At 35.3% G+C, this 26,386-nt stretch overlaps 1 protein-coding gene across 7 annotated transcripts in view; it reads right to left on the bottom strand.

Moving 5' to 3' along the window:
* Positions 1-26,386, bottom strand: part of LOC124369308 (trehalase) — a 112,755-nt gene that overhangs the window by 70,392 nt on the left and 15,977 nt on the right. For 6 of the 7 annotated variants that reach the window (XM_046827248.1, XM_046827250.1, XM_046827246.1 and 3 more), the window contains exon 3: positions 6,728-7,034. The exons of the other annotated variant lie outside the window; for it this stretch is intronic. In XM_046827248.1, coding sequence (XP_046683204.1) covers positions 6,728-6,828 — 101 coding nt within the window. In that variant the 5' untranslated portion in view covers positions 6,829-7,034. The remainder of the gene's footprint in view (positions 1-6,727; positions 7,035-26,386) is intronic. 7 annotated transcript variants of the gene reach the window in all.

The following is a 26,386-nucleotide window of genomic DNA, read 5'->3' as shown; positions in this document are numbered from 1 at the left end:
AACCGTTTTACATTTATTTTTATTACGAAGCATTTTTCATTTGATGCATTACACAATGCGATGATAAGCTACAATTCTGAGTAATGTCAAACAGCCTTCCATTTTGGAAAAACGGGTAAACCATTAGAATACTTTGAGACGAACTTCAAAAGACAAATGCACACTCCATAGATTTGATTTATATTAATAACGCAAAGCGATGATTATTTTATTGCTTCGCAGTAAAGAAAAGTTATAAGAAATGCTTAGGGATATTGGTAATTTATCAAATTCTTATCCCATTCATAGGAAATAGCCGTACAGGTTAAGACTGAACTGTATAGCCTACTTACTGGTTATGCTATTTGGTGTACACAAGAAACAATCATTGTTAATGGATTAATCGGATAGGTATTAACAATTCGTAGTACTACTCAGTTTATCACGTGCCGCATCGATTCACTGGAACTGTATTCCTCTAAACAACTAACAACAATATAAAACTGTATCCTCCACTGTTAAACCTCCATTTCTTGAAGGTTACGTATTTTATTACTAGAAATGTGTGGTGAAAAGAAACCTTACACTGAACAAATCAAGTGAAAACACTTTAATAGTATAATAAAGTGAATACCCGCAAGTTCGGTACGTCAGTGCCATTGCTATGTCTTGTGAAAATATGTATTTGAGTTGTTAAGATATTGTTCACTTGATTTACCGAGGATCCCAGATTTCTTGGCCATTTTCGACAGCCAGATTTAATCCTTCCGCCTTCTTGGTAACTATGCCGTGATGTCAACTCAAGCAGGACGGCCTGTCTAGCAATTAGTATTTGGGATCAAGGCCGAGTCACCCTCCCCATCATCATGGTATCAAAGCGCCATCGAGATTAATCTGATCTATAAATAATATCGAGGAGTGTATCAGACTGCGGAGCTCATTTATCTTCCACTCGAGAATGGTGTCGTGTATCATACATTCTGCTCCTGAAATATCTGACCGTTGCGCTACGAATAAGTATCCATGGAAAGTGTAATTTTATTGTGACCAATGATGTTTACACAACTTTATTACACATAAATTTATTCACGGTTATTGGGCACTCTCTAAGTTCTTTACCCCGTCTTATATTGCCCGTTGACTTGGTACATACAGGCAGGCGGGCAGATAGAATATTGGATACCCCTGGCAGCTTCTGTAAAACTGTGACGATGGCTGCAGATCAGTGGTTGCGCAAAACTGGAAGGCCTTTGCACGCAGTTGGTTAGGAAGTTGTACGTAGTTGAGCGTATGTAGGAAGTAGGGATATGCGTTTGTGTTTTGAGTTTGGGGAAGAGTTGATAGTAGTTGGATCACATGGGGAGTTGTTACGCAGTCTTGTAGCCCAGTTCTTAATGTGGTCAACTAAGGAGTTTTCCGCTGCTGAATACAGGCGTTCATCATCAGTCCGGACATACTATTGGAGAGCCCGAAGGAAAAGGCTCCCTTGTGTCATGCTTGCAGTCCTGGGGGAGGGCGGGGTCGTTGAATACCATGCAGGCAGGAGTAGCATAGGTGAGTACAGGGTGTGCGATGTTGGGAGAGAGGGGCAATGATAACTGAAGTAGTCATGTCAGTCCAGTGCGGGCCAAGATACTTATTCATGTTGGACCACCGGAGACTCTCTACCTGTAGATATAACATCTCTCTGAGCACAAGTCACCACTACTGTCATGTGACGCAGGTAGCCGTGTGACGCAGGTAGCCGTGTGACACACTCGGCCGTGTTGACGTTTGTGCTCCATTGTTTTACCCAGGGTTTTAGAAGATCTAATTGTCGCTGACTTCTTAACGTAATTTATGCACGATTTTCGAGTGTACTCACTAAGTACTTTGCTCGATTCTATACTGTCTGTTGATTTGATATCTAAATGTATGCACGAATACTAAGTAGTTACTATTTGCTTTAATGATCCAGCATTGTCTGTTGAGTTGTCACCACAATGTATGCACGATTACTCACAATATACTGTACTACTGATTACCAATTGTTCGTTTACCAATTGTACATTTCAAATTTTTGCTGTCACAAAAAAATTTCTTTAATGTATGACATGCGTCACTGAAATTACTTTACTTCAACATTAATACGTTTAATTTTATAACAAGACATGTAATAAAAATTCACTGCCAAACTTAAAACACGTAAAATTGATAAATCAACAAAGATTATCAGAGATTAAAATTGCTGTAATACTTAAAATAACAATTTATGCGCCTCCTGTTTCTCATGTTTACAGTAAGCCTCTATTTAAGAATACGTCCACGAATTAAATTTTTCGGCTTGTTCATTAAACGTTTTCTTTGATGCAATTAACATGTTAACACTTTTATGATATGGGAGGGTTTTTATGAAAATATGGCTTATGCTGTGCACCTTAAAAGGTTTCTGGAACTTGTGTAATATCCATGCCTTGTCTGCACGCACCTAAAACGGCAGTACATAGCCATTTCACTTATGTTAATACCGGGCAACGCGAGTAAAATATGCTCCTCGGATGGTTCTCTACACAACTATTAGCTAAGTCAAATTATTGATTAAACAAACGGATTTCCTTTGGAAAACAAACAATCTTTGAAAACCCGAATTCGTGAAACTACTCCACAGTATAATCCGTACAAATGCGAGGGAGTGAGTCCATGGAGGACACAAGCCGTGTTGTTCCCACACTGAATTACTAGTATTCTATGCCATGTATTTATTAGTAGTAACTTATAGTCGCGGCGGACACTTGCCATTGATATGTTTCTGTACATTTAAATACATTCTATATACTGTTATTTATGATTTGCTATGCCGCTTAACTGATATTATTATAACGTTTAGAATTTTTTGAAACATGTGTTTTTACTAAATTGTATTACTTTTTAATACATTTTCTTATAATTAATTGATTTAATGTAAATTATTGCAATGCTTATATTATACATATACGGTGTTCCTTTTTAAACGGTGTCTAGCTTTTAAAATATTTTTTGGAGTCCTACTAATCTTTCTAGTTATTTTCCAAAACGGGTACGCAATCAAATAATGAACAACTGTTGTTTAAAAGAGACCTCGCTCCTTATTAACGCTAATACATTTGCCTATAAGGTCCACTTATTTTTGGGCAGAAAGCGATCGCAGGGTGTGCAGTAGCGAGAGTGAGTGCTTCGGCCAAGGCAGGATTTGAGCCTAAGGTTATATCTAACATAGACTAATAGTCTCAGCATTAGTCCAAGCGGATTTCCCATGAAGTGCCAGGAAATCAAAATAATACACGGCGAGGCCATAACAATATTTACAGATGGAAAACGGAAGGTTAAAGTAGGATCACGACAGGTTTGCAGGAACCACATCCTACCGCCAAGGCCGCGGAGCCTGGCCGTCTATAGGTTTTTAGTGAAGCTCACTAAATGTGATGTTGAGATAGCGTCACGAGTTTTTGTGTTATCCTTCTGCAGATTTTGTTGCCAAAAGGTGTATTTCCTTTTGTGTCTATATTGAGTACAAGCAGTGAGAAAAAACACCATTTCAGACTTACAATTCGTGCTTAAAAAATTAACCCCTGAAGATAACGAAGCAATTCCATAACTGAGCATTGGATGGTATGGGTCTTATATAGGCCTCAGACTACTTATAGTTTAATCCGTCAGCAATTTACAAATTGTCCCAAAAAACGTCGCAATCTTGGAACATTGTACCCGGTGCAAATACAAGTCGTGTTCCGATGAGCATCGTAGTATTCTCGTATTGCGTTGAATCGATGGCATTTGAACCAATAAAATCTGTTTAAAACAATGAATCCTCGCAAAACTTCTCTTTATCCCTATGTCAATGTTAACGTTGGATCCAACCAATCTTGTTCTTACTGATGTTACATGATTCGTAATCAAAATAGAGTATTTCTTGGGAATAAATTTCCAATCAGAAGAACAATAAACTTTATCCCTTACCGGTTTAGAGGTACAATGTCTCCATAGATCAGAGGCCGTCGGAACTGACGGTTAGACCGATTGTACCAGAGATATATGCTGGGATTTAGCACCGGCTTGCCAATATTTACTTACTGACGGGAACGTCTGGCCCAGTATGGCTCACGTGTCTGTACACGTACTACGTACTAGTTAACACTGACTGACTATACCTTCACTTGAGTCGCATAACCACTTCGGGCCGTCTCCGTTTATCCAGAATTTCAATACAATTAAAAAGCCTTATTCTTGATGAACTGCAGTAAAGATAAAAATAATGTCTAAACAAGCATTAAATCAATTACGTCAGGTTCATAACCAAGACAAACATGACATCACTAAGGAAAATATGCATGTAGACTAGCGACAAGCCAACTGTCCCCCAGCGAACAATACGACTACTGGTAAGTTTATTTTATATAAGAATCGCGCTACCCTTATTAAAATTTAAAATTACTTTTACAGAGCTAATTCGATTTTATTATTATAATGTTACTGTAAGTTATATAAAAAAAACTTACTTTAACAGTAAAAAAATCTTTGATTAAAATACACATGTTGGAACTTAAAAGTATAGAATGATAAAGTGTTAACTCGATGGCCTAAAATCTTGTATTATTGCAAACCATGAATTCGTAATTCTATTTATTTCAATTATTAGTTAAAAAATTATTTGAAGTCTTGTTCCAAGAAACCTAGTTGTCCAAATCTAACGGGAAACTCATTTAACAACTCATTTAAATCTTAACTGTTTCAAAGTTATATATTTTGGTAACAATATAGAAAATTGAAAAAATAATGCAAGCACAAATATAAGTATCGGTCCACATGGATTTGAAGTGGTAGGCCATCACAATGTAGTACCAAACCTACACAATCTGTGTAGGTAAGTAATGTTCGCTCCAATAAAATTACCTTGGCGAATAATTGCGCTATTGCATCAGCCTTTAAACACGATAATGCCTCAAACCCAGAAAACCTCACGTCCGAAGATAAAGAATTTGTCCTACTTCTAGCTATAACACAATCAACGTTAATTAACTTTCAGTATACAATGCAATACTATTTCGCTAATGACGGTTATTAAAGAAGGGTAAACATTTTTAATTGAACGCAATCTATGAAACTACGAGTTTCAATTTGAAACAAAAGTTGAGAAATGTACACCTGATTCTTGAGTTGTCGTCGACCTTCTGGTTTCATTGCTGGTAATTACGTTTAGCAGTGACTAACGAACGAGTGGGCTGACCACGTGGTCAGACCGCCTAAACTGCAATGTTGAGTAGTACCAGTGACAGAAACTGTACGCTTGTCGCCGTCAGCTCTGGCACGCGATTGCGTTGTGATGACGTCACTGTTCCACCGCTCCGTGGCGTAGCCGCGCCAATCATAACATCCGCATTCGATGGATACGAAAAGATTATTTTAGCTCAGAAGGTATTTTAGTCAAGAATAAAACGCGTTCCGTTACCTATTGCTGAGGCGACATCGAGAAAACTGTATTTAACCCCGCAAACTGTGCACTTGCATTAAGGGTGTTGTTTAATTTACAAGAAAGTTTTACATTAAACATTAAAATGCGATAACAATATCACTCATAGCTGTTGTACATACTGTAAACGGCAATGAAAATATTCATTAATCGACGAAACTGAATATAATCGTACCATTATGGCTACCCGCAATATTACAAGTGGTTCAGCTGAAAATAAGGAGAATATTTATAGAAGAGAGTACCATAACAATATATCACAGTTTAATGTGTTAAACTATACATACACCCAACAGACTTAATTAAAGTACAGAACAAGAAAACTACAGAACTCGTTAAGTACAGAACAGTAATATTTATTGTATTCGAGAAAATACTACAATGAGTATATCCTCTCTAGATACGGGGTTTCGACATTTTTTGTGTATAAATCAAAGATTATGACACAATTAGTGCAAAGAAAACACACCAAACAATACTGTGGCCTCAAAGGGAAAAAGTTAAAAAAAAATAATGAAATACATTGATGAAATAACAAATTTTGCAGAAATATTGGTCGTAGAGAGAGTTTTGTGTTCCAAGCCTCCCCAAAGTTATTATTTATTATCGGTTGGTTCATAAACATTTTGAAATACAATAAAACGTTACGAATCTGTACACTGGCATAATCAGCTACAACTATTAGATATTAGAGGATCATACTTCTAATATACGCATAAAACACAGCAATTCGGTACGTTCAACAGATTTGTTGGTACATGTACATAGAATAGAGCACAGTAAACGCGAATTACAATACATTGATTACGTCTTGGAAACACAACGTTCCGAAGTTATTGAACGTTAAACTATTACCATACAAGATAATTTATGGAGTATTTATAGCGAACGTATTTAAGGCCGAGCACTAGCCAGATTTCGTACACTAATTTTTGCTGATCATCGTATTTACAAAATTGAGGGATCCGAGTGTAACAATAAATTTACGAACATACTTCATATACATTTATATTTCCTAATTCAGATTAAACTTATGTTAATTTTTTAGGGACTACAACTATTTCTGGACGTTTTAAAACTCTTGAAGCATGTGTTAGTTGGCATAAGAAACTATGCAGCTAATTTTGCGGAATTGCATAAAACACACAAGTGATGACTACCCTAATAACTACTCGAACGGGCGGACCCAGTTGCAAAGTAATATTATAACCGGGACGACGCTCGCCGAGTGCACGGAGGGTACAGAGTGGAAGTGAGGATTACCTAGGACATGTGGGTGGCAGGCGTTCAGCGACGGTACCATCGGCGGCCAGCAGTAGCAGCAGAGCAGCAGCAACAGCAGCAGCAGCAGCAGCGACAGCCATCTGTACTGTAGTGAGTGACAAGTGTAGCACCGCGCACACACCACCACCGACTGGGACTGGGTCTGTGTGAGCAGCTAGTGTCGGCCGCAGCGGCACATCTGACCTGCTCCACCGCCGTCAGTCACAGGCCACAGGCAAGCCTCCTTCTGCTATTGGTCGGTTCCGACACACCCCCTCGGCACTACGTCACCGCCACAGCCCGTCACCTTGGCATTGTGGCAAGGTCACAATTTATAAAAACCTATTCACGGTTAATATACAAATTTCTTCAAGAGTTTCATCAAATATTAGTCTCACCCACCCATTACATAACACAACAAAGAGAGAAAAAACTAAATATGTTTCAACATAACAGAGCAAATCATGAATACAAAGAATACAATACTCCAGCCAATCCGTAAAAAAATATTATAAACACAGATGTTGTATTCCTCCCATTTACACAAATGTAATAATTTTCGATGAAATTTCCGGTCCTAAAATATTACAAAGAAATCTGTAAGAACGTTTGTTTACTTTGTTGGTTTAAGTTATTTGGTTAAACAATTTTAAAATTATTGTATGGGTTTAGTATACATGTGATATATTAAAAAGAGAATCCTTACAGTAAGAAATTATACATTTTACAGTAATTACTTTTACAGCTTACCTATGGAATCAAACTCAAACACATTCAAAATGATCTAGATAAAATCAAACCATGCACATTTACAGTATGGAAATACACTTCACATAAATCAAGTTGTTTTAATTTCAACTACAGCCAAAGTGGAGTCCACGTGTGAAACTCTGGAAATTAATTTTGTTTATGTAGGGAAAACTGTGAAAATTTTGCATTTCAGACCCATAAGTAATAGGATCGGAGAAACTATACTGGTTTATAATATTCCTGGACAGGAATCCACACTACACGTCTTTTTGGGTTCCATACGGACAGACTGCGTGGATGTATATACTAATATGGAGTCTACATTTTTAAGTGAAGAAACCTCATAGACAGACTCAGTTAACTCGGTTGGGAGAGATTTTATAGTATAAAAAGATGTAAGATTAATAGGTAGTCGTGAAAGTTGTTTTCTTATGGGTCAAATCTCAAGGTCTTATTTCTCACGACTGGTTCTTAAACGTTCATTTTTTCCTAAGACAAATCACGATAAATAAACTATAGCTATGTCTTTTAAACAAAGATAGATGGGGTGCAAGTGAATCCAGTTTACATTTTTTTGTCCATAATACTTAGTTTTTACCATTATTTATTAAAAATTTCCACTTTTGAAATAATTTATTAAGTCTACACAGCTTTTTACACGGGAATAGAGGAACACAAATTATTTAATTATATATGGCAAAATAAAATTTTAAGTTTTTGGTAAAATAAGTAACAAGATATACAGGCTGAATTAACTTTGGTAAATCCTCAAGAGAGGCCGAGGTCGACACATGAAACTTCGTGTTGTTTAAGCTTTAAAATTATGTAATACAACTTTACCTTATTCTCGACTAATAATGGTTAATAAGAATCTATCATGAATAACAAATTGAGCTTAAAATTTTAGAATACCATAGAAGAACCCAAAATACAAAAGAATGTTATTTTATTTCACTGGAATATGCATATTTCCAAAATAACCACATTTAAAATACTTGCGAGAATGAACACAAAGAAAATTATGTAATCTATAGACTATTGTCAAGCTGACTGCCTCTGTTTCTTATGCAAGATCGCGCACGCTTTCTTATGGCCCTGACCATCACAATTGAAGTTTGTTTTCATTCACTTTTTAGACAGGTAGTTCAATTCTGTTTGTCACTTTATCCTCTGAGTTCAAAGGAACAAACTTCCTTTTTCATGACTCCCCAAACAAAGGATCCATAGGAGAGAGAAGTCAAGAGACCCGGCCTGCCAGGGTATGGTCCCACCGCGACCCGACGAGAAGCGCCGTCTTTTTTGAAAGTTATCTTGTCCCTCTCATGATAGTCGAGACCAAGTTCAACCAGAAGTGTGGCCAAGATATGTCGTAAGAAATGTAAATAATGCAGACCATTCAAATTCTCTGGAAAATGTGCAGACCTGTAAGTTGGTTTCTGGTGACACCTGCCCACACATTGACGTCTTGTAAACGCCTTTAAAAAGAACTTTCCACTGATGCATGTTACGCGTGATGAAAACACCGCCCTAGTGAAGATAGACTCATCACTATACAGGATATTTCTCCAAATTTGATATTGCTGAATATCACTGTCGACCTTCAAGCGACTCTTGAAGCATAATTATTTGGTTCTAATGATTGATATTTTGCAAAGTGCTACAGATAGAAGTGATTTTCGTGGAAAATACTTAATATCTTACCCTGGGTAACACAACATTCATTGGCAAGTTGTCGACTGCTTATTTCAGGATTTGGTTATTTTTATGGAACTGTGACATTTTAACACGCCTTGTTTTACAGGATAGATTCTGTGTTAACCATTAGAAGACGAGAGTAACGTAAATTTGTATTAAAACAATTAAAAGTTTAAAAAACAGGAAAAGTTTTTCTTGTATTAGCTCCACTTTAGGATCTACTGTATGGAAGTCATCGGCCTGTATATATTGTTAATTATTTTTAAAGAAATTAATTTTACTTCAACATAAAATTATTTGTATTAAACTTATATAAAACAATTAATTTTCTTCTAATTCTATGTAAAATGTCGTGTAGATTTTAAAAACTATTTAAAAATGGAAAATGTTAATACATAATGGTACAAATTAAGGTACAAAACATAATCTTTTTAAACAATATAAATTTCTATTAATCAACGATGGCTGGGGTGAGGACAATAGAATGTACATTTTTTGTCGCTAATACTTGGTAGATGCACGTATACAATTTTTACATTAACTTATGTTAACCCTGAATTGAGTATAATATATCCAGTTTCGATATGATATCATAAAAGGACTATGATATAATAATTTTTTAAGACCTTAAATAAATGACTATGTTCTATACATTTACAAACCCTTGAAAAATACAATTTTTAAATATATATATATTATCGTCTCCGCTTTACCACGACTGAAGATACTGCGATATTCTTTACGACTTTGTTTTGTAGGAGAATTTTGATAGAAGTCCCTGTCACTTTGGCATGAAGTCATGGAAACCCTATCGCAACAATGGATTTTCTGAGAGTCAATAAAGTAATTGTCTTTATCACTTTGAGATGATTTCTTCCAAGTTTCTAAGAATTCCTAGTTCCCCATCACTTGCGGATGATTTGTTAGAAGCCATATTTCTTGTACGATTTAAACTGGCTTCTATGACTTAAAATAACAAACAGAACAGAAATTTAGATACGACAAAAATACTTTCATTGTGAATTTCAACGTCAACCAGATTGTTACTGTGCAGGAAATAGGGTTTTCTGGACATTTGCCATCGTTCAGTGATACAAAAATTCAGTAACACTACGTTTCAAGATCTGCAATCTGATCTCTTCCTCAGGTGAACAACAAACCTATACCCTAACACTCACATACAATCTAGGTTTTAAACAGTAGTTTGTTCCATTTCAGACATTACAAGATGATTCACGCTTTCTAGTAGCAAGAACTGTACGTCTCAATTTTTAATGCATGTAAGAACACATGCTGTATGACATTGGGAATGGAAATTCCAATTTTGATAATTCAGTGGTACAAATGAAATGTTTAATATCCATTTCTCCTCTATCCTCTTAGTGCCTTGAAAATGGTCCAATAAGCATTTCAAGTCTGGGAACAATATATGCACGTAGTCAGTATATCTACGATGTGGCGAGAACTTATTAACTTCGGCTAAAATAATTTTCTTTCCTGTTGTCCATTATAAAATCTACCTCTTTCAAAGCTAGAATTAATTTTTAAGTTGACCCGAAATAAGCAACACAAATTTTAATTCAGCTATGTCTTTGTAGATGGTTTCCTAAATGAACATGATTTAAACCGATTAAAACCAGTATCAGAATAACCACGCTTGATGGACTGGTAAATTGAGTTCATTACTGTATTATTTCATCAAAATAAGTGTTGTGTATTAGCTTTGACTTTACTAGCTAAACAATACAATTAAAGGTATTCTGTAGTGAGCTATGTTGAAGACTCATTACAACTTTATTAATACTACAATACTCGCTATAAATGCAAATTATATTATTAAGTTATTTGCTCTGAGGTTTGTACATCGAATGGAAAGTACAAAAGTAATAGTGAATGATTTACTTTTAGTATGAAAGTAAACATTATCAAGAGTATTTTAATAGTAACATTTATGAATTTGTTCAGATCTTTACTAACCGAATCCACACCCTTCGGTTGAACACTGAACAGAATAATTTTATATATGGTCTTCCTTTTTGATGGTTTGATTGTAAAAAATAGTCTACACATTTCATTACATATGAATTCAATGTATTTTCGATAAAAATTACACTTATTTTATATAATGTGATAAAATATGACAAATATTTAGCGAATATGATGTTTTAACAATTTTGTAACTACTGACACACTTTTATGTTTATTATACACCTACTAAGCGTTCATGGATTATAAAACTAAGTAATAGTTCATCAGCTTTACAATTTGTAAACCACAATCTTAAAAATTACAACAAAGTTCACCGGTGATGTAATTTACAACGAGGGAACGTAATGTAAACATTCTGCAAATAGTAAAGTTTATTGTAATTGTAAGTGATAGTAATGAATATCTTAACCTGCACTTAATCATCTATATCATTACATGGTTCAAACAAAATCGTATCAGAAGTCAAAGATGATAAGAAAGTGTATCAAGAAGATTCGTAATTAGCTAAACGTGGAGATCGAGCAAATAATATAGATTAAAAATGATATCATGGTGAACGTAAATATTCAACACTTATTCAAGGAAAGTTAAATGGAGTAAGAAAAGAAACGATAAAGTTTAATTATAAATAAAAATGGAATGGAAAAAGGATTACACTACGGTGTTTCCTTCTGGGGTAAATAGGTCGAGGTAAAGCACCCATTTCTTATTTTGGGCGTCCTCGCACTTTCAACTTCACCTGGTATTGAAGTACACACCAGAAATGTGTAAAACAGATATATGACAAAAAAATAAAACATCGTTCATGCCTTACGAACTGCTAGACAATAGTTACATGACGTACACGAAGGAAACAATCAACAATGGAGAAACAGAAATGTGCGAAAGGGAAGCTTCGGGAAGATTAATTATCAGAACAACAGACCCAAGCGGTGACGTTAATCAGTCGATCGGTGGATCAAGGAAGCAAGGTCATTGACCTATTACAGAGTAGTACAGTTTATAGTAGAGGGGCGTGGCAACGAATTATGGAATTCATAAATTAAGTGAGATAATATTTCTATAATACTTCATCTCCCTTCTGTAGTTCTAATGGATATTTCCACTGCCTTTCAAATCTTAATTGATTATACTGTATATGATCTCTATTATATTACGCAAAGTTAAAGAACATGTCTATAATAATGAACTTAAAAGCAAAAAATCAACATGAACGTAAAAAGACAAATCAGAAGATAAATGAATAAGAATGAACTAATATGAACCAGAAACAGAAATGAAAGGCATTGAGCATTAAAGCATTTGCTACAGACGTATATAAAGTTATTATTATTACAATAGCATTAGTTATTACTGTAGGCTATACTACTTCTACACGGGAGCGGGACGAGGGTGTACTACCGAGTCAATCCCTGCATGTCGTAGGAGGCGACTGTCGGAGGGGTCAGAATTTCATCCTTTCTGGGTATTTATTGATCTGTACCAGAGTTTTGTCTTCCCGTGTATCGTAGGAGGCGACTGTCGGAGTTGTCAGAATTTTATCCTTTATGGGTATTGATTGATCTGTACCAGAGATATTTTGTCTTCCCGCGTATCGTAGGAGGCGACTGTCGGAGTTGTCAGAATTTTATCCTTTATGGGTATTGATTGATCTGTACCAGATATATTTTCTCTTCCTGCGTATCGTAGGAGGCGACTGTCGGAGTTGTCAGAATATTATACTTTCTGGGTATTGCACTGTACCAGATATATTTTGACTCTCTTTGTGTCGTAGGGGCCATAATCTTATTCTCTCGAGGTATTGATCCGTACCAAAGATATTTTGTCACCCTGCGTGACGTAGGAGGCAACTGCCGCAGGTAGTAACCCTCGTTACTCTAACAAGTAGACGTATGGTCTAAGTGTTACGTTTATTGCAGGAAATGTTAGAGATCTCCTCTTCTATTTTGGTCGGGGTGCCCGGGAGCCTCCGGACGGAACACTTTGCATATAAACTTTAGTCCTCAGTTTCAGGAATCTAATCCAGTATAATTGTAGGTTGTAAGCAGTCAGACCCGCATCAGACGTAAGATAACATTGTCGGAATCTGTCTGAAGAACTATGGTATATTCTAACGAGCGCCTAAAACCAAATTCTTACTCCTGAGACTGTACTTGGTGTAGGTCAAAGTGCAGCGCCAGAGCTATTGGCTGGACTCTCCCATAAATTGATGACAGAAACATATCGAGCTATCGAAATATTATCAGGAAATTCAGTGCTGGCAGCCCTTGGCAGGGCATAAGGAAATCAGAACTCAACTTAGAAAAGTGAAAAGGCGCCTGCTTGTTTTAACGCGTAAACCGTCAGACTGCGGAGGGAACACCACCCTGGACAGGCTTGCGTTTGAATGTTTAAACAAGCAAGCGTCGCGACGGTCGCGGAAAATTAAGAAAACCTGCTCAACTAAATCGGTGTTAAAAAAAAAAAAAACATTAAAATAGCGATCGACAAAATTACACGCTCAATATGACTTTAAAAGCTCCACATCGAACTCATGCCGAAAAACTACACGTCCACATCTTATTCCGTCTCGTTGATCCTTGTCGTGTTTCAAAGGACTCCTACTAAAGCGTTTTCTGTAACTCTGATGTAGACTATGAAACTTCGTACAGCAACGCCGAAGTAACTTATGGTGATTTGGAAAATACTAACCTCACCACTCAATCCTGTCCCGTTGCTCCAGAATATTTTCTCCAGTAGGGACGTCATTCCGAAATTAAACACAATAGTGATGTTTTCTGGCATTTCTGAAATTGTAGTAATTGTAAGAAAATGGTATCTCAACAATTTGCTTTGTCTAGCTTCGATATGGGTTTATATAGAAAACGTATAATGTGATTTCCTGGTCAGATACTTGTCCAATCCTTCAAAAATATGAGTAGGACCACTCTGGGATAGGCCAGAGATTTAAAAAGATTAATTTAAGTAGGTTCAGTAATTTCGAAAAGAATTGTAGTGCTTACATAATTAATAAAATAAATCAGGTTACATTATATATAACCTCATCCTTTATGAATTTATTTAAAAGAGAAGTACATTTATCTACTGGTCAACTTACCTTAAAATATATTTTAAAAGGTTCACACGGCCGTAAAAATGTTTGGGTGCGCGTTATTTTAATCGTTTTCAGATAAAGGGTGTGTTTTACAATTAAGTCATTTGTCTAAATACTTTCCCATTACATTTAATTGCATTAGGAATTAGAAGGAAATGATTACCTAATTTGTATGAATGTTGTATGTAGTCGTATCGGGGATTTTACTAAAAATGATTTTTATGTGAAGATGCTTCTTTCAAAAGTAACGATGATATCATCAGACACAATGTGCTTTATTAGAGCAAAGAGGACCAGCACTGGTTGAGGGAAGTTCACTGCTAAAAATATTGGACATTGAAAGAGTGGTGTGTGATATTTTACTGGAAAATAAATAACCCCCACTTATTTGAGGCTAATATAATGCAATGTATCAATTCTTTAATAACGAATGTCTTCAACTAGTACAAGCTGTTCCGAACTACACATACAAGGCGATATATGGTCCATGGAAGATAGTATTCCTTCCCTGTCTTGCGTAAAATGTTACAATACTTTTTACACTGTACTGTATTAATTAAAGTAGGTAAATAATATGTGTGACGCTTTATATAGTAACGCCATTTGACAGTTTGTTATGACTCCAAAAAGTATTTTGTTTATTTAATTTAAAAGTACTTTCTAGGAATTTGGATAATATATTAAGAGGCAATGGCATCGTGGATGTACAGCTTACATTGGTTAAATTAATTTTCGTGAGGAAAATGTTTTTAAATTTTAATCCTAAATCAAAGTATATTACTTTTACTTTTAATCAGGGTACACAGCTGCCCACTAAAATTAAAACATAACCAAATTTATTGTTATAATACTAATTATACTAGCCTATCGTATAACTATAGTGAACGCAAAATGAGTAATCATGCATTCCTGTTCTTTCCCCATACGTTACTCTCGGATCAAAATGTTTAAATACCCGAGTTTCATAGTTAACCTCAAATTAACCGGTGGAGCTACAATAACGGGAGGAGTATTAAAATTTAGCTTATTTATGTATGCGTTTAGACATATAATGCAAATAATTTACTAACAATACCTTCCAGTTTAAAGTCGGTTACAACTCAAACATGTATCCAGTGTTGGCGCTTTTGGTAATATTATTTTGGATGCATAAGCTTATAAACCACTATCTTAACATTTAATTATTAACACCGATTTAATTGAGCAGGATTGTCTATTTTCTGCGGCCGGCGCAGAACGTGCTAGGTCAGACTGCCACGACCGTCGCGTGTCTCCTCCTGCTGACGGTGCGGTGTCTTGAATCCTCCTCCCCAGCTGATTTGTCGAATAAAGCCTCTGTATTGGTCGTAGTTATTAATGTCGTTAGTTGTGCAATGTGGTTTAAACATGCTCTTGCCAAGCGTAAGATATCGTGTGAGTTCGTCAACACTTAGGTTTACCTCAAAATATATTTTGTACCGTACTCTTTGCTATAGACTTCCCCAGCACTCCGAAACATCTTGGTACACCGGGTACAATCATTGATGGGTAACTCTTGTCATTAAGTCTAATAGCTTCACTCTTGAAAAAATATATAATCATCGCGGCTTCAAAACGTCACAACTCCCATGTAGGGCTTTAAGGTTCTCTAAACAAGCTATCGGAGTACCGGGACCCGGTAGTAACAGGTATAAATGAGCTCCCGCGGATGGAGGAGAAGCGGCACCATCTCTCATTTCCGTGTCCACCCACACGTACGTCACGTCGCTTATTGCGGACGATGACGGTGTTAGCTACACAAAAGTCACCTTCGAATCTGCGATTCTTTACTTGATTTTCTATTTACCCGATGTTTACTTGAGCTAAAATTAACGATGGTTTGGATCCAAACTAAACAACGATTACAAATAAAGGCCTAACTTCAGTATCCACTCTTAACTCTCAGGTGTTCTTGCATAGAGGTGTTTGGTTTTAAAATCCTACTAATGATACCTAATTCGTTATCGCATCTTACATTTTTCAAGCTTATTTTCTATTTTTTCAAAGTGCCTTTACAAAGTATTTTTTGTGTATGAATATGTGATAAACATCTGTATCAATAGCATAAGCAATACAATAATTATTCAAAATTTCTAGAATATTTGACATGTTTTAATATTTGTAACCATTTGTATGGTACCTTAATTGTCTCTATTTTTATTTTTAACTGACAGAATATAAAATAATGTATTATAAAGGTCTTAAAAGTGTATTATTTTAACAATAACTTATCCGTTACGTGATATCGAGTAAGAACTACATCAGTTGCAAAAGTTTTAATATATTAAATTGCATTAGACTCGAGATTTCTTGAAATTATTAATAATTGTAATGACGATTTAGGGACTGTAATTAGTAAATCAAAGAGGTTTGTGTCCAAACAGAGAATCTGTTGGTTTTTAACAGTGAAAGTATTACATTTTCGGAAATTGTACGTTTTATGCAATCTCTATTACTTATATATGTATGGAAGGCATGTCGTTTTATATCATATGATCTAATTTGAGGTTAATTTGCCACAGGAATATTTCCTATATCTTAAATAGATAGTCAGATAGCCAGTTGGTGGATACGGATATGAAACGGGTTTAAACAGGTGGCTAACCAGTATGAAATGTTCATATTTTTATATAAATAATCAGACGATATTATCCAAATAGACTGATGTTTGGCATGTGCAATTTCCTTACAGGAAGACTTTATCAGAACAAATTATGTTGTTTGAGTTTTACATCATTGGCCTTATTTTGAAATCACTACTTCTGGGATTTCAGGTAAAAATTCTAAAATTGGGGCTCATAATCCCATCAGAAAATAATTTCGGTGAAATATTATTCACATAAAATTACCTAATGGACTTTTGTAAAATAAAATGAAAATTGGACAAGATACTCTAGGGTTATTCAAAATACATTGATACACACATGTAAATACAGATTTGGTATACATGGTAAATACACAATATAATTTTAAAATATTTTAATTTTAGAAGTAACAGATTTTTAATTCTATTGTTTAAATATTTATATTTTCCATATTATTACAGTCCTAAACTAGGTATAGTTGTATTAACCATTATGTCGTGTTGGATATTCGTTTGTGATAAACCTATCAAGTGTTATGGGTTTAATTATTTATTAATTTTGATTTATGTTGTGTTTGTAAATTTCAAACTATGATAATTCCAGATGAACAATCCTTGCTTTTAATATTTAATGACGCCAGAAGATGATTTACTAGAAGTTGAAACTATAGTAACGTAAATGACTACTATCTAAACGGTTTGTGTTATTATTAAATATTTGTTATAAGTTCTTAATAAATATTACAATTAATTAATGGATAGATAAGGAAAAAGATCCTTGTGGTTAGGACCCTACCAATATTTAAATAGCAATATAAACCATTAAATGTTTCAATGTAAACTGTATTAAAGTGTAAGTTAATTCAAAATAACAAACAAAAAGGTTTTTAACATCTCTGCTGCACCACTAAGTTAAAAACCTTGTATATCCATCACATTATAAATACAATGTGATAGATATACAACCAATTTTGGGTACGAGTAGGAAGTTTCATGTTCTACACTGAGAATAAACACATGCAAAACACACCATTCAGCACTTTTAAAATACACCATTGCAGACTTAACAAAAAAGTGTTTAAACTTTACAGATTTTCAGAATATTCGTTCTTATTCAGTTGATACGTAGAGTAACTAAAAGTTTCTACAGGTGATTTAAAAAGATCTCCAGTTTTTCATATATCAAATTAAGAGATTTATTTAAATAAAGAAATATATATATATATATATATATATATATATATATATATATATATCAACTTGTTCATCATATAACCTTCCGATTTTATTTATGAAAAATTATGTCATGCATGTGGCCTCCTCTATTGTGCTGATACGCAACAACTCTGTCCATGAAATTCACTAACACTGCACGATAAGTTTTCACTTCCATTTCGCTGATAACCCATCGAATTTCCTTCTTCATTTCACTAATGTTTCGGCAATTATTGGCATACACCAATCACTTCAGATAACCCCAAAGATGAAAGTCACAAGGCATCAAGTTACACAACCATGATGGCCATTAAATTACTCGATCCTGAAACAATTCACAGAGCAACACAATTATTGTTTCATGGGTAGCATGGCTGGAGGCCACATACAAGACATCATTTTTTATAAATTAAATCGGAAGGTTATTTGAACATGTTGATGTATTTATCTTTAGATTTTTATTAAAATAAATTTCTTAATTTGATATATTAAAACCAGCACTCTTTTTTAATCACCCTTTATATGTAACCTCGATGCAATGTACAGGGTATTACAAAAAAGTATGAAACTATTTATTTTGTATTTTCAATAAAAAAACTTGTATTTTTACTATCAACAAATAGCTTGTTTAAATAGGGTCTTAACTAAAGATATAACTATTTTATTTAATGTAACTAATTTGTAAAATAAAATAAATTACTACTCGCTACTAATCAAACTAAATTTCTGTGGCCAAATCTACAATGACTTAGCATTTTACATTTAAGGAATCTGCAATATTACTCGTTTTATTTTATAAACTGAAAATGGAAGTTTGTTACATGTATGTTTGTTTGGATGACTGGCATCGAAGCTCTATCTGGTAGTGGCAGTAAAATTAAATAATTAGTGAGTAAATGTACATTTTTGTGTTTCCACGGAAAAAATCAGTGAGCATGTCAAAATTATGAATGACTTTTACAGTGCAAAACATGTTAATGTCAACAGTAATTAAGATATTTGAATCTGAAATTGAAAATCTTTCATTTTAAGTGGTTTTTGTAATCCAAATTGCAAACACTTGCCTTAGAATAAAATATTAAAAAAGCAAGATGGCAGATTGCATATTTGGCTTGGGCAGTGAGATGAACTGTTGACATCAGATGATCAAAGAACAAGCTGTTTCTTGTTAAACCCCTACAGTTTACTGTGTTGATGACAAGAGGTTATCAGTGTAGATGGATGAAGGCTGGCTTTCATGGAGCAGACCACCAAGTATTGAAGTACTGATAGTGCTGATCAAAGGTGCCGGTGCCAGTCACCACAATTCACTTATTCCACTTATTACCTTTGCTATTTGCATTATAGTAATTAAAGAATACAAATTAAATAAATCTATAAAATATGGTACTTGCTTTTTCCTAGTACATACTTGACATTGTAATTTAATATTTTCACACACAAGAGTGTTCTGGAAAGTCTATGTTCACTGGATACACTATATGACTTGCCATCATCTCAATTGTATTTTATATCAAATTCTAATTAATTAATTTTAAGTGTCAGCTGTTTTGACACAATCACAATTTTTGTTCCTCAAATCATAAATATTCTTCTGGGCCACTCCAAGCTTGTCATCCTCTCTTCTGATAAGAATAAGTCCTTCTTGGGCTTTGTTTATCTCAGTCCTTGAATGGTGTATTCCTACAGTGTATTGGATTGGTTTTGGTTTCATTTTTTAGGATCAGGCTGTTTTGTAAGGGCACGCAGCATCAAGTCAATCTTCATGAATCTGGAATAAGTCTCCTCCACATTACATCCTCTGCATAAAAAAAATCTCTCCCAGTTTGTCTCTGTTAAAAGGTCTCTGAGCCATGTTAAGTAGAGACCATATAAGGATCTATATGTTGAGGTTGGTTGAAGCCTAGCTTTGGTAGGGAAATTTAGGGTGCAGAGTTGTCTAGCATGGTTTTAAATATATTCATGTACTATTTTCACTTTTAGTTTTTTAGAACTTAGATTGATGCATAATGTGGTATGGAAGATTTAGAAACATTGGTGAGCCTTGTAAGTGGGAAGTATATTCTATGTATGAAATAGCCAGGAAGTGTTTTAAATCATTTCATTCCTTTTCTTTTTCTTCTTCAAAATATCCATGCTGAGGTCTTCCACTAAGCATATTAGGCTATTGTTAGTTGGTAAAATTTCAAAAGTACTGGAAATACCACAAAATTATTCCTATTATATTTTTACACAGTAGTGTTACTGTTATTAATAAATTAAAGTTCCTAAAAATGGGAGTTTCTTAGTTGTTAGTAGGACTAGTTGAAAACAAGGGTCACAAAACTTCAAAAATAATAACCAAACAGTGATAATGTCATTGGGATAAATTATCAAAACCAATGAGAACCTTATTTGCATATTTAAAAAGACAAACTTAATTTAAGATAAAATATTAAACCATCACAGCAGTTCTCAATGACTCAAAATCAATCCAATCCTACACTTATCAATACTACAAATAAAATATTTAAAAAAGAAAACCAATACTTCCATATTTTAAATGTAATTTTATGTTTACGAATTCTGCAAATAGATAAAGACGGTTTACTTCCATACAATAGTATTACTGTTAAAAAGAAATTAAAGGTCCTAAAATGGGAGTCGAATTTAGTTTTTATATAACAAATTCTACACTATTTAGGTAACATTTAATACCCAATGCTTATTACTGATTACTTAAATCTTGAGTTTTACATTACATTTTCATCCTGGAACTGTCAATTTAATGTTCAAGGAATACCCAATGGTATTAATATAGAACAATATGATTCTATATTTAAAAGTTACAAAACATTCAAAGTAAAAGTATGTTAATACTGACATTATAAAAAGGTCATTAAACCTACAGTCTTATTTAAAGATACACAAAGAGGCATAAGGTTAGGTTGCATGTAGGCTAACTTTACTTTATGAGGAAGTTGTAATTTCGCACAACGCACGACATGCATTCACAACAGCCTAATCTTTTGTCTGCCATAATCATCTAATCAATCTCAAACTACATTTAGCTCCCATCTTTCTTCTTGAAGGCTCCAAATACAAGGTCCGGCAACCAAAAGAAAAGATTTGTAAAAGTCACCAGAAATAACAAAGTGTATTTTTTATTAAATTTATGTACACTAATGAAACCTACAAGAGTGGAAATAAATAGTTAAATATAGTTCTTGAATTCTCGTATACGTTGTTTCTGAAAGCCAACCTGTCTATAGCATCTTGATAGCAAATTTAACAGAATATTGTTTACCTAAATAATTTTCCAGAATAATTAGCCAAAGAAAATGAATGATTTGTAGGATATTATATGCCACGAAGTCGACAATTTACTAGTATAATATGCTATAGAATGTTTAATTCATCTTTAATTAGATGTCTCATAATTATATGAGTATAATTACTGTACTGTGTATAGTTACAGACTTAGTGAAAAAATTAGCATTTTATTATTACAACATTAATTTCAGATCTTTTACATTACAGTAATGTAAATTAATTTCACAAAAACTGATTTTTGTATTTCTCATAATATTAAAAAAGTCCTGGTTGTATGCCATTCCATGTATAAATTGTATTTATGAATGAATGGAATCTATTACTGAAAGAAGAAAACTTTTCATTTCTGTTGAAAAATAAAACAGCATTTACTATTATTTAAAACTTACGCTTCAACATATTAAATTGATTATTTAACAATGTACCTTGTACTAAACAATTTCACTTATTGTAAAATAATACCCACAATAATGAGTCGATTGTACAGGGTGGGGCAGGGAAGTATCCCTAACTTTGAAGGTAAATTAAAAAAAAACGAAAAGTGTTAGAACAAAACTTTATTGTGGCATCAAAAGGGTACAGATGGAAGTTAATTCTTACTTTATTTTAAACAATACATCATTCAAGTGATGTCCCTCATTGTCAACACACTGATCTAGTCTGGTTCTGAAGTTCTGCATAACTCTGCGAAGCATTTGTTGTGGAATGCGGGCAACTTCAACGCGAATTGCATCCTTCAAGTCTTGTAGGGTTCTGGGTCGATGTTTAAACACTTCACTCTTGAGGTATCCCCATAAAAAGTAATCACACGGAGTTAAATCCGGCGAGCGCGCAGGCCATGGAATGTCACCATACCGGGAGATTAATCGCCCGTGGAACATTTCCCTCAAAACAGCCATCGAATGTCTAGCAGTATGGGCTGTGGCACCATCCTGCTGAAACCACACTACTCCAAAATTATTCTGTTGCAATTGTGGTGCAAGAAATTGTTGGAGCATGTTTACATACCGCTCGGAATTGATGGTAACACAACGATTGTCCTCCTCGAAGAAATAAGGCCCAATTATGCCTTCACTGCTGATTGCACACCAAACAGTCACTTTTTCACTGTGTAGATGCCTCTCATGAACTACCCTAGGGTTTGCACCACTCCAATAACGCATATTCTGCTTATTAACAACTCCAGAAATGTGGAAGTGCGCTTCGTCACTAAACAAAACTCGTGCGTCATGAGGCAAGTCAGCAATTAAAGTTTCACATGCCTGTACTCGTTGTTGCCAGTCCCGTTGTGTGAGTTCTTGAACGATGACCATCTTGTATGGATGGAAGTGGAGTTCTTCGTGGAGAATACGACGCACAGTGCGATTAGACAATGCAAGGGCGGATGCATGCTTGCGGGCAGAACACTTAGGTGACTGCAAGATCGATCTTCTGACACGGTCAATGTTTTCTGGAGTTCGGACAGTTCTCCGAGCCCCAACTCTCTTTTTCACTACACTACCACATGCACGGAAGTTTTCCACCCACAACAAAATGGATTTGCGGTCAGGAACAGGGTTGCGAGGGGGAATCCGATAACGAGTTCGCAGCGCACGCTGCACTGCAACAATACACTTATCTGAGAAAAATACGTCTCGACAGCAAAAGCGTGTTGCTCATTCGACCAAGCCATGTCTACAACTGACAGCGCTACTATCGGAAAATTCCGTGGCCACAGCGTCATTCGAACCTACCCCCACTCCTCCAACATGTCCCCACTACTCACAATGCCACCTCGAAAGTAGGGATGTTTCCCTGCCCCACCCTGTATGTCAAAACTAAACTGCAGTTCTGGATAGGATTTCTGATTTTTAAAAACACCAGGTAAAACCTGATTTATAAAATGACTGAAACACAAAGAAAGGTTTTAGGTAAGTCTTTAACGCCTTAAGCGTTGGAGCATTTTTGACTGAATTGGGCAGTCTGTTGAGAAATTGAACACCCGCTTATGAGGGCAGGCGTCCATAAACCACCGTTCTGTGTCTACCAGTTCAGTAGTTTGCTCTGCCATGTGTTTCATACATGTGTATGTCTTGGCCTCTGGTTAAGGCACAGTTATTCATACAAAACAAAGTTGTTTCCAATATGTAGAGACATGGCAGAGTCAACAGCTGCAATTTCTTGAAAGCTTGCCTGCACGACTGTCTGAATTTTATTTTTGCGATGATTCAAATCACTTTTTTCTGGAGTCTGAATGCTCTTTGGAACTGAGTGTTTGTGCAAGCTTCCAAAAGGAACACTCAATAAACCAGATGGGGGAATATCAAGCCATAATATGCCAACCATTACCTCACTCGGGCAGTATTTTGCCAGAGACCTCAGAACAAAGATGCCTGAGCAGATTTTGGCTCAAACTTAAACAATGTGCTCCTTCCACATCAGTCCTCGATCAAGGTACATTCCTAGGAATTTCGAAGAGCTGACTTCGTCCAGTATGGAGTCAGCCATCAAGATGGCAGGTCCACATTGGTTGCCTGCAGTGTGCAAAGAAAAACTCAAAACTGTTTTTGAAGAGTTTATTGTGAGGTTGAGGCTGTCAAAGTATTGGACACAGTTGTTGATATCAACAAAAGCCTGTTGTTCCACAACTTCGCTTGATCTTGCATCAGAAAAGAGAATCGTATCATCTGCAAACTGCACTGTTCTTCCATACAGAAGCGATGATTCTACGTCGTTGACATAAAGTAAGAAAAGCACAGGACTGAGGATAGACCCCTGGGGGACTCCATAGCTAAGTTCTGTTGGCTTGGACAATTTATTTGATATCTGGTCAACTTGGGATCTGTGGCTTAGAAATGAGCTAAGCCATTTAAAAGGCATGCCTCGAATTTTTTTTTTTTAATTTTTACATGTTCTTTGAGAACAGTACATAGCGTCAGTTATATAAGGTAACAATTTTTAGCTGTTTGTAAATTCTTCTTCTGTGTCAAAAGGTCTCTCTTGGAGCCATAGAGTCAGTTGTTTCTTGAAGCGGTGAGGTGGTTGGTTCTTTAAATGCTCTGGAAGGTGGTTGAAGTAGGCTGCTCCTTTATAGGATGGTTTCTTCTTGTATAGGCTCAGATGGTGTGGGGGCAATGCGAAGTCCGAGGCATGTCTAGTGTTGTGTTGGTGCAGATCTGAGTGTCTTGGCTGTGATGTTTTTACAGTGTGGAAGATTACTTCTCTTATGTAGAGTGATACGACTGTCAATATTTTAAAATTTTTGAAGTGTTCTCGGCAGCTGTCACGGTAGTTAAGGCCTGCGAGGAATCTAATTGCCCTCTTCTGGTTGATCAGAACTCTCTCAAGGTTGGTTTTGGATGTTCCTCCCCAAGTGGCAATGCCATATCTCAGGTGTGATTCGAAGAGAGCAAAGTAAGCTACCTTGGCCGTGTCTGTGCCACTTATTTGTTTTATTCTACGTATAACATAGTTTCCTGCAGATAGTTTTTTGCACAGTTGATCTATTTGTGGCTTTTATGACAGTTTATCATCAATTATGATACCAAGGTGTCTGGTGGTTTTTTATTTCTAGGTCTGGAAGCGTCAAGTTAAGGTCTCTGCGTAGATTGGTGAAGGTCATCTGAACTGATTTTTATTATTTAAGACAAGGTCATTTCTGGTGCAGAATAGTTTTGTTTTATTGAAAGTGGCAGTTGTGTTTCTCTGGAGTGTTGCTATTGATTTATTTGCTATTGTTAGTGCTGTGTCGTCTGCATACATGACGGTGCGACAGATGTCTCCTAGCCAGTTGGGCATGTCATTTGTGAGTAGGAGGAACAAGACTGGCCCCAGAACCGATCCTTGTGGTACGCCCCTTTGTGTGTCAGTGGTTTTTGATTGACATTTCTGTAGTATGTTGTTTTCAGTGTAATTTACTTCCACAAACATCTTTCTATCAGTCAGGTAGCTGCGGAACCAGCTTTGAGCTTTTCCTCTTATACCAAGGTTTCCTAGTTTTTGGAGTAGTTGTTCGTGATTTAGGCAATCAAAAGCCTTACTGAAGTCTAGGAAGAGGCAGGTTGCTGTGCAGCCTTCTTCCAGTTGATCTATAATGTATTCTATGAATTGTATTAAGGCTGTGGATGTTGATCTGCCCTTTAGGAATCCGTGTTGTTGGTAAGTAAGAAGTTTGTTTTCCTCAAGGTAGTTTAGGAGTCTGTGTAAGACAACTTTTTCTAAAATTTTTGAAAAAGTAGAAAGGGGCCGTTCAAGTATTACGTAAGCACTATGGGGGGGGGGGTCTTTGCTTTGCTTATTTTGGATGACATGGGGGGTAGGGGAGTCTAGATGATGATTACGTCATCGGTAGTTATTTTCTTTTTTACACAAATGGCAACCCACACATTGTCTTTGCTTGAAAACGAACGTTAGAACCGAGTAAGGGAATTACCGCGCGCTGTTCACTTGTCTAAATTTCCTCTATCAGTGTATTGTTTCGTTTGGATGCTATAGCGAGTAGACGTATTGTAAGCATAGTAAAGCAAGTTAACATTTGTGTTACCATTCATTCCACTAGCCAAAGTTTAATGTTTAAATAAGATGTCGTTTCAAATAGACAAATCCAAGTTATACCAAAAATTGTTTGAAAGTTTTAAAAAATCTCATACAAGTACGAAAGTACAAAATGTACAAAAGTTAGTTAACAAAGTGTGGCGAAATTACAAATTACAAGCAAAATCCGACAAGGAACTAGATATTATTGTATCTAAGAGAATCGAAGAAGAATTGTAAGCGGCGACTAAGAATAAATCCAATCTACTACATTTTTTTTCTAAGGTGAGTGACGAAATCATTTTAGGTACCTATGAATACCTACTAGAAATATTAGAAATCGCCAAAAAGTTTCTCTTTGCTAATTAGAAAATATTATGGCCTATCTTAAAGTATAGAGGTAATATTCATTATATAGATTTATTTCTTATAATTGATTCCGTCAATTGGTCACAAAATACAGGATGTTAGTTTTATACATAATATATAT

Source organism: Homalodisca vitripennis, chromosome X (assembly GCF_021130785.1).
Source record: "Homalodisca vitripennis isolate AUS2020 chromosome X, UT_GWSS_2.1, whole genome shotgun sequence".
Classification (NCBI taxonomy): Eukaryota; Metazoa; Arthropoda; class Insecta; order Hemiptera; family Cicadellidae; genus Homalodisca; species Homalodisca vitripennis.
This window is presented reverse-complemented; position numbering and strand designations above follow the sequence as displayed.